The sequence below is a fragment of the Dunckerocampus dactyliophorus genome, chromosome 17 (genome assembly GCF_027744805.1).
Source record: "Dunckerocampus dactyliophorus isolate RoL2022-P2 chromosome 17, RoL_Ddac_1.1, whole genome shotgun sequence".
NCBI lineage: Eukaryota > Metazoa > Chordata > Actinopteri > Syngnathiformes > Syngnathidae > Dunckerocampus > Dunckerocampus dactyliophorus.
Genome location: NC_072835.1, coordinates 9,969,257 through 9,979,615, shown reverse-complemented (window position 1 = coordinate 9,979,615; position 10,359 = coordinate 9,969,257). Strand labels below are relative to the sequence as shown.

Sequence of the window (10,359 nt, the reverse complement as noted above, 5' to 3'; positions counted from 1 at the left end):
ATTACATGGATTGTGTTTTGAGTGGGAATAAGCCCAGGAAATAGTGCTGCTTTTTTCTAAGTTAAAAGGGTGAACAGATACTTAAACTGTGGTCCTCAACCTGGGAGAGAGAAATGTCCTCTGTAGTTTGTAATGTCCAAAAATGTTACTTTCCTTTTACTATAACGTACCTGTCAAGCAATAGGACCAAGAGGAAAACGGTCGCTCAAGGTTTCCTTTCAGACCGCCTACAAGTGCATCGATTAGCATAAAAACAGCTGAGCCGATGTGTGATTGGCCATCGTGTTGTCACTCCATGAGCCCACAGCACGCTGGTGTTTTCTTAGTTGGCCAGATCAGTATTTATTAACCTTCCATTGTAAGTTAACATGTTGGGTGTTTGTTCTGCCTGGGTCATGTTACAGTAACATTGGCGTCTGTGCATATCTACACCTATGTACAGTATGTATGTATGTAATTATGTATGTTTGGTCCCTCTCCCACCCCACCTCAAATCAAAATTTCATCCATGCACCGACCAAATACTAGCACTCAACACAGACATAACATCAAATCTCACCTTTATGCATTCACACAGAATTTGGGAACCACGAAGAACAAGGGGAAAAGGTATTTGTTCAAGGACCGCCAAACAAAGTGGGAATAAACGCTTAGCGAAACACGCCAAAACGACAAAGATGCAAAAAACTATGGGCTTTCAAACAGTACATTATTGATATGCATTTACATCAAATTCGATGTTATTTAAATAACTTTTTTAACAAGGGGATATTGAGTCATCTAATCACAACAAAGCTGCCAGCGGATGGAATGTTTCAGCAGGCACCTGCTTTTCATTTCGTCAACCTTGTGGGAATTACCCTGTGATGTGCAATGTTACTCACGCCTTCAAATTATTGCAGGTTCTTGAAACATAAGGCATGCAAAAACAATATTAAAAACCTCCAACAGCACTATCCAAACTTTCTACACGTTTCACCTTATTACTCAGCTACTAAAATATATTACAGTAAACCAAGCAGCAAAAAATGACCCCCCCAAACACATCCCACGTGTTCCGCAAGCACATGGAATGAAATTAAATGGCGCCGGGCTCACGTGGGGTTTTGACATTTAGAAAAGGATACATCTTGTGAATAATGACATGAATCCGAGTTTGGTGCAGAGGTGTTCTAGGATGGCTGCTTCACATTTCAACATTTTTCCCACACGGTTTGTGTTGTCATGATGGTTAAAAGGCAGAAGTTGTTAATGTAGATAGAAAACAATGGAACATAAAATAAACACATCCTCGGAGTGTGTTTGCTAGGGAAAAATACTGATATTACACGAATACACGAATATTATCACCATTGGATCAATACTAGTGTAATAAATTCAGTGGCGCACTTTTAAAACTTTATTCTGACCTGAACACAGCAGCAGTGCAATTCCAACACCATATATGCATCTCCAACTCAAACACGACTCGAGCCCGGCTCTCCTGGGAAGGACACTTCCTCATTGTCGCTAGTCACCACGAGATGCATTCAGGACCACTCCGAACATCACAACAAACCTCTTTATTATGCGCGAATGTGTAGTCTAAATAAACAGAAAGACAAAGAAAAGCAATAAGTGGATATTATCTCTCATTAATCTTACTGCAGAAGAACAATTTGATGTGTATGCTGGGAAATCCCAGAAAATACATCCACACCACTAGCGGTGGTCACATGTGAGCTACTTTTCAAATGACCAAGTCCCAAAGATCCTACTGTAAATACAGAAAATATATACCTGTATGCTTACTATATTTATTAAAAATACTTATGTACATCATGCACGTACATAAAATGTATTTCTGTTCATTATACATGTATTGTATATCAGGGGTGCACGCACTTTTTCAGCATACAGGTCAAAAGTCACAATGATCCTCTTTCTAGAAAACGCAACATAAAATCTCACCGGTAATCTTTGAAATACTGCTGTAAATATTAATTAGTATTTGACGTTCACATTTTCAAAGCGTACAGGTAATGAAACTGGTTATAATTATATTCAATAATTCCTCAATAGTTGTGTACATAACCAGAGTACCGGTAATATGTAGCGTTCATTAGGTCACAGCTCATGTATTACGTCCAGTTAGCATTTGCTATCAAACATTACCGAAGATATAAAATGATATAAAAGGGAACGCAGCCGAAGTCAAGGCAACATTAAACAGGTTTCAGCAATGGGCACATTTTCAAATTCATCATGAAATAACAGTTTAAGAAAGGAAGTGTATAAAACATGCATTTCTATAGTGGACTTCAGGACACAAAGCAAAGCCATCAAACAATTGACATCTTTTCTACTAGCTGAATGGATAACTTTTGTTATAGCGGTAGACATCTTACCGCAGAGTTAGTTTATCCGTAAACTCATCAGGAGGGGAGCTTAATGTCAGCTGACAAATGTCATGACATCGACAAAGTGACGTTTACGCGAACGACGTATTGGGCACCCCTGAATTACACTCAAAACATGTGCATTCACCTTAAATTACATGGCGTCTTTGAACGCAACTCTTCAGGCTCCTAATAGCACGTAATTCAAATGTTGTGCTACTATTTAAGACTGTTACATTTTTAAGCTTGTAGTTAAATGTTCGGTTAATTTGAAGCTGTTAATATAAAACACATACACACACACACACACACACTTATCCCGTCATTTATCATTTTGTTCATAAAAGAGTAAAAATTGGCAGATTTCAAACATAGTTGCAAATGGTGATTATGATTCAAAACAAAACAGATTATTTGATACATTTATTTAAATAATTTAACAGCCCTAATTTATATACCGTCAAACTTGTCTACAGCGGCCACTAGAGGGAGTCTGCAAAAGTGGCCTCTATAGACAGGTTGGCGTCCAGTTTTAATGTTGACCAGTAGAGGGGAAAAAAAGGGAAAAAATAATAATGTTGACCAGTAGAGGGCACTGCGGACAAAAGTTGTACAGCACTACTAGGCTTGTTATTATCATCGTTCATGGTTTTAATCCTGAACATGCATGAGTCAAACAGTAGCACATCACATAGTACAATTCACAATTTTGCATGTCCAAAAAGGAGTAGGAAGAAGCAAAGCTTATTTAATCCTACCCCTCATCAGTTTCAATACATTTATTCACCTCTTGTTCTTCCAAGTGTACTTTGTAGGTCTACATGACAATGTAGTGCAATCATAGCCAAGGTTTTTACCTACTAAAAGGAAGCTAGAAGCTTTTTCCAAAATGGCGCCATGTGAGTGGCTGCCGGTTACAGCAGCTCTGTACAAATACAATATTATACAATAATAACTGATAGAATATATCCACGACTCACAGAACAAAGCTGTGCTTGCTAGTAATGTCTTACGCTTGTTTTTAATATTTTACTTTTTATACAGCAGACAGCTTTAGTTCATCGGGAAGTGACGGTGGGCGTCCCGAGCAGGAGAGCTAGGCTCAGTGCTAGCTGTGAGTTTCGAGAGAGTTGGGAAGTGTGTTTATGTTGGCGTGGATGTAAAGTCCTGCAGTGTTCTCCACTGTTAATAAAGCCATTAAAGTGCATCTCAGGACTCAGTAATTAAAGTCTACACACGACGGCTTCATTGATTGAAAAACAAAACTTTTTCGTGCATGAAGCTTCTACTTATGTTGGCAATTTGGCCGCTATATGCGGTCACATATTGACCAAGGGAGACAAAATGGGTGGCCGCCGCCCGCGTTAGACAGGTGACTGCTATACACAGGGTCTATAACATGTAAATTTGCTGCGGGGGATTTTTCGGTGGCTGCTATAGGCAGGTGGCCGTTCTACAAAGGTGGCCGCTAAGACAGGTTTGACTGTATTGTTAAATTGTTGACAATTACGTTTTCCTAAAATCCTTGTCCTGTGTTTATTCTGGTTATTAATGTGATCAAATGAATCAATCATTTAACAATCTCCAAATATTTTCAAGCAAAAAGTGTCCGCATACTGGAGCTCCATTCAATTCCATTTATATCAATAGTGTTTGCTCACGGACGCTTTCGTGTGGAAAGGTGGTCCTATTTTCACGCTAGCTCTCCGCGCTGCCGTGCTAACAGGAACTGACACTGCGGTCGGGATGATCTCAGCTGAGCGGCGTCCTCGCAACACTCGACGAACTTCTTGGCCGCCCTCTGGGCAAAGTGCACGTCGCCGCGAGCCTTGGTGACGGCGGCGTACTCCTGCGACTTGAGCTTGCCGTAGTAGTCTGAGAACTTGTTGTAGAGGATGGAGATGGGCATGCCGTTGAGGATGATGCCGAAGGAGATGCAGGCAAAGGCGAAGATTCGACCCAGGTTGGTCTCTGGAAGCATGTCGCCGTATCCCACTGTGGAAATGCTGACCTGAGACATGAAGAGGTCAGTGAGTGGGAAGATTAGGACGTGGTTAGAGTAGAGGTCTAAGGGAACTCACAGACGCCCACCACCAGGCGAGCGGGATGGAGGTGAAGTTAGTGTTGGGAACGTCGTGCTCCACAGTGTACACCATGGCTGAAAACACAAAGATCCCAATGCCGATGAAAAGCAACAAACAGCCCACCTAAAAAAAACAAAACAAAAAAAACACGTCACACAAGCGGTCCATCTGAAACTGGTAGAGATCTTTAAAGCGCACAAAGCATGTGACCTGCTGGTAGCACTGTCTCAGCGTGAAGCCGAAGGCTCTGAGGCCCGTCGAGTGACGAGCCAGTTTCAGGATCCTGAAGATCCGCATCAGACGCATGATCTTCAGAACCTGGCCCACCTATAAAACAGATGGACTACAGTACAGTAGGCCACTGTAGCCATATAACTAAATGCACTTGTTACCTTCCCGACACGCGCCATGGTCTCGAGGTCTCCTGAACGCACGTGTGCGTCCTCTTCGTCAAAAAACTCCAGGACCATCTGCAGGTAGTGTGGCAAGATGGCGATCAGATCGACAGAATTCAGAACGCTGCGTCCGAAACATCTCAGGTCTGGGGTGGACAGCAAGCGGAGAGCGTACTCCAGGGTGAAGAAGGCGATGCAGAAAGTCTCCACATGTTCGCCGTAGAACCTGCCACTTAGCTGCCCTGATGGTGTCTGGAAAAGAAAAATCTGACTTTATTTTCCCCCACTTTTCAAAATGTTATACAAGTTTTAACGTGGGGAATGGATTGAAGGGGTTAGAGTTCCTGGGTGATCCTAGGAACAATGTTTCAGGGTCTACATGACCCTGGCAGGGTCTCCCACATCCGTGACGGGCCAGACTAAGAGTGCTGGAGCTCGGCCGGGGGAGGGACTCAGGAGAGTGCTTGGTTGTCAGACCGAACAAGCCACACAGCAATTGACTGATTTGGGCCCCATGTGTCAGACAGCAGGTTAGGGTTAGAGTTTTTGGTTCGTGCTGGGGGTTAAGGTTAGGTTTAGTTTTTGTTTTTCGCCTTGACACCTTGTACTGCATCTCCTCCACGGTGTTCAGCGTCATGGCAACCAGCGAGATCAGCACAAACACGGAGGATGCGACCGCTATCAGCTTGGCAGCAACTGAGGAGAAAGGCTTTTCCATCATGTTCCAGATTTTCCAGCGGGTGTGCCCAAACGCCATGTTGCGATACAAGGCCTCCGTCTCCTCCATCTCCACCTGCAGGACACAGGAGAGAAGAGATACTGTGGTATCACTAAATATTCTGAAAAATACTGTATGCAACATCATTTCATTTGCCTTGTGTTTAATGTAAACATTCCATAAGGTGCCATATCCCCATGATTGACAGGAGACGTCACTATTTGAAATTTCCCTTCCCCTAAAAAAGAAAAAAAAAAACAAAAAAACCAAAAACAAAGTGGCTCCAGATGACTTCAACACAACTTAAAATTTCCCACACAAAAATATTTACACAGAAAAATAAAAAAGGTAAAATGTATAAAAAAAAAAATATAGACCTAGAATGTAATGTATAAATAATCATTAAGTTATTAAAATGTACTACAGAATAAATATTTTTCTTATTTATACTTTTTTCCATATTATCCTGATGGACTTGGTGGCCACTGGTGAACGAACCAGCAAAAATTAGGGAAGAAAATACTAATACTGCTAGAAAAAAAAATTAGGGCTGTCAAATGATTACAATTTTTATGATTAATCAGATTTTATATTAATCATCATTAGCAAGTATGTCTGAAATAAGCCCACTTTTACTGTAATTACCAGAAAGATAAATGACAGGAATATTTCTTCATTACTTTGTGTATGTATTAACAGTTCCAAAAGAACTGAATGTCAATCAAGCTAAAAAAAAATACCACACAAGTTCCAAAATCTATTTGTCCAACACTCGTCTCCTTAATAGTTGCAGAACATTTGAATCACACTTTCACATCACATCAACTGGTATGAGCAACGATGAGTTGTGTTCACAGACACCACGTAATTTAAAAAGGTAGACGTACTTGCTTTCTGTGTATGTGTAAGAATTACGAAGTAAGTGATAATATCCACTTCATGTTTTTCTTCATCTTCCTGGTTATTTACACACACACACGCACGCACGCGCGCGCATTATAAAGCCGTTTGTGACGTTCGGAGTGTCCCTGAATGCATCTCGCATTCTTTTATGACAATAAGGAAGTGTCGTGCCCACGATGAAGGGACCAGAGACGTGCGAGTAAGTGGTGTTAGAATCCTACTGCTGTTGATGTGTTGAGGTCAGAAGTTAGTAATAGAAGAGCGTCACACTCTGACTGACGACGAACAGCATGCGTTAATTAAAACTACACTAAAACATTTAATTAATAAAATTAGTGTATTCCCCCCACCATCACCGTCAGCACTGAGACGATTAGTCTATCAAATGTATTCCACCCCCGCGGTTGGACTCATCTCCAACAATGACGAGCCTGAACTACTGTTATGCTATATTTTATAATTCAAAACTTCCTTTCTGGATTTCCACATTTTTATTCTTTGTCCTTGCTGCATTGTGGACCATTTGTTCAATTGTCTGTATGTGTGGTACACAACTAATTGACAATAAAGCTTCTTGAATCTTGAGAGCAAGGGCCTGTAGGATGAGAACATGTGGGTGAAAGTGTGCCAAGAAGTAGCTTTTTCTCCACACACCATCTGTCAAGACAAGCACTGATTTAGGTCAGACACACAGATTAGGTAAAATAACAAAAAAAAACAGTGCAGCGGATTAGATGACATTTTGTGGTCACATATGGAGTAAGCATAATTCAAGGAGTTCAACGTTACGAAGTCCCATTGGGGGAAAAAAAAAAACCTGACTTTTTTTTATAAACGCTTTCTCGTGCCAACAGTAAATCCTATTTGGGAATGGTGAACTATGATCTTTTAGTGGATGCAGTACTGATGAGAATTATAAGTACAGCACATCCTCTTTTCTATTTGCAGGAGTCACTAAAGCAGGTGATTTTAATGATCAACACCTTCAGTTTGAGGGAAGGAGCTCATCAATTAAATCACCTGCTGAAGAAACTGGTTGGAGAGAAAACCTGCAGCGTCTCGGCCCTCCATGGCACGAGTTTGACACATGTGGTTTGCACAATGCAGCATTTCTGTAATAGCATTGTGAATACATTTGATAGACTAATCTAAATCATCATCACCACTGACTTGTCGTTAATTAAACTCATCACCAGGAGAAAGAAGAGTAGATGTATAGTGTGGGATACACACGTTGTGTGTCTTGTCCACTATCCGGTTTATTTACAACAACCAGTGTTATAAATCTACAACGTTTTTAAATCAGACATACCCATCTTTGTCAAATCTGAAACATGACAAATTCCGTCTTTAGGACCCTCTGTTGGCTGAGCAGTGTGCAGAGGACATGTTCACAATGCAATGTTTCTGGATTCTGCTCACCATTGTGACAGCCAAACCTGCACAGGGTGTACTTATGGAAGCGGATGCCAAGATGAGTCCTATTCATTTAGAGTCCTTGATCATCATCAAGCATGTTTAATGAGGTATATATGGTCCAACTTAACTGATTTCTGAACAGTTCCACAGACGAAAGACCTTGAGTTTGACACGTGATGTACTTTGTACATTTGACTTGTATTATCATGTATTTAAACATTACCCAGTTATGGAGAATGAAGGGTTTTCTGCGGAAAAATTGTCTACTTTTGGAGAATTTTTCATTATTTTTTGTTATTTTTACCAATGTCAGCTGAACATCTGATCACATGATTTGAGGAATTTCTTGTTAAAATGTGAGGCTGCATTTGATGATTGCGTTATTGCAAATGAGTTTGTGTGTGATATATCAAGTTTACCTGATAACATTCCTTTTAAAAAATATTTTTATGGGGCCCCCCCCGTAATATAGAGCGACAGTAAAGCACCCACCTCAGCCATCAGTTGCTTCTGTATTCTCAGCTGCTCGTTCAGCTCGTCTTGCCGCTCTTCAAATGCGATGCGACAGCAGCGCTGACAGTTCTTGATTCGGACCCCCCAGTAGTTGATCTCCTCCAGGAAGTTGCGGGGGCAAAGTTCCTCTTTAATGCACAACATCCCAGTCCTGGTAGAATTCCAATTACAATTTTAAGTGTTTGTGGTCAGTGTTTTACATCACAGTCCCACTTTGTGATACCTGTAAAAGTTGAAGATATTGTGGAAAATAGCGGGGTCCCGGTCAAAGAAGAACTCTTTGCTGTGGACTACATAGTCATCACACAGGTCCAACTTTTTACTGTGGTCAGCATACATGGCCAGGCGGCCAATCCGGGTTTTTGGATACCTGGCAGCTAACCTGTATGGCAGATGGTATACCTGAAAAGAAGAAGAGAATACAAACCCCTGAACTGCAAGGTGGACACTAGAGGTCCGCAGGTCAGTCAAACGTAAGGAGGAATCTTGATTGGCTTGTGGGAATCCGACACGTGACTTCTCAAAAGGACTCCCCCCCCCCCCCCCCCCCCCCCCATTTTTTTTTATCAACCATCTGTTTTAAATTAAAATGTCATTTTAGTCAGTTTCATTTATTTGTCCTCCGTGCATGTCTCAGGTCACATGCCACTGGGCATTTCCCCAAGAGAGTCCACCTTTTAGTGGCGGCAAAAAAAAAAAAAAAAAAGGGTAAAACTTGTGTGGAAGAAGTTCGGTGAGGCCATGGAGCAATATTTTCGGTCGGCCTCAAAGAGGTTCTGGCAAACTGACACCTGAAGAAAGGGTGCGCTGGGTAGAAGAAGGTCTCATAATGGAAATTGTCTGGGAGATGTAATTAAGAAACCTACAGTGTCAGACATCTTGTCTAATAAAGAAATGTGATTGACAGTTGTGACGACATCAGACCAATCTAAAAGTGGTACAAAACTTACGGTTCCACCAACATTGATGTTGAGTGTGAAGTCCTTAGCAGGAGATAACAGCATGCGAGTTGGGGATGCATCGTCTTCTTCATCCTCAGCATAAAGATCATAGATGTCTCTGCCTAGGTCCTTTACAAATAAAACAAATGCTTTGTGCTCAAGAGGAAACAAAACACAGGTAACCAACAACAGTAAAGAAGTGTATGCATGTAGGCCATATTTACACATCACCACTATTGTCCAGACAGTTAGCTATGGACCATTTATTTCTAAATTGCTTTGGTGGTCATAAGCAGATATAACCATCAATAAAATATATGCTATACATCTAGCAGACAAACATCAGGAAAACCACTTTCAGGAAAAACAAAAATTACATCCATAAGCAGAACAAGCTAAGCATTTATACACAATTAAAAAAAAAAAAGAAAAAGAAAAACCTGCATAGAATTCCATGGCTTCACAAAGATCTTTGCGAGATCCAGAAAGTCGTCCGGTTCTCTGAAGGCTGCGGTCCGGCTGCCGGGCTTGTAGCTTGGAAACAAACTCCTACTGCGGGCTCTCAGGTGTTGCAACATGCTGTGAGGCTGTAAAACCACCAACCTCACACACAATTGGCATATAGCAGGTGTGACCAGTCCTCTAAAAAGACAAGAACGTTGGGTATACTTGCATAAAAATCAGACAAAAATCCAATCATTGCGCACACACACACACAGCACCATGTCAAGCAGTACCTCTGATTGCTGTAGACTGAGATGATCTGGGTGCTTTAGATGGCATTATCCTTTCTTTATCCATTTCTTTATCCCTCTCCTCCTACTTACACCATCACACTTGACCCATCTGGTTCACCAACACTACATGAGATGGGGTGTATGAAATATTACACGACATGTAATGAAGTTTACCAAGTTTGACCAAATTGAATTTAATATAGTGTCTCATGTTGAAATGCGTAGAGTCATTTTGCACCATAATTGGAATGTAACTGATTGCAAATCTTCC

The 10,359-nt window shown here is 41.2% G+C and overlaps 1 protein-coding gene across 1 annotated transcript; it reads right to left on the bottom strand.

The window, feature by feature from the left end:
• Nucleotides 1–1,728: 1,728 nt before the first annotated feature.
• Nucleotides 1,729–10,103, bottom strand: kcnv2a (potassium channel, subfamily V, member 2a). The gene is made up of 10 exons (XM_054757052.1): nucleotides 10,089–10,103; nucleotides 9,792–9,993; nucleotides 9,361–9,480; nucleotides 8,634–8,812; nucleotides 8,390–8,561; nucleotides 5,459–5,650; nucleotides 4,855–5,109; nucleotides 4,673–4,789; nucleotides 4,460–4,585; nucleotides 1,729–4,389 (listed from the first exon to the last, which is right to left on the bottom strand). Exons 2-10 carry the CDS (start codon nucleotides 9,927–9,929, stop codon nucleotides 4,072–4,074), a joined length of 1,617 nt encoding a protein of 538 aa, XP_054613027.1. The 5' UTR covers nucleotides 9,930–9,993; nucleotides 10,089–10,103; the 3' UTR covers nucleotides 1,729–4,071.
• Nucleotides 10,104–10,359: the final 256 nt, after the last annotated feature.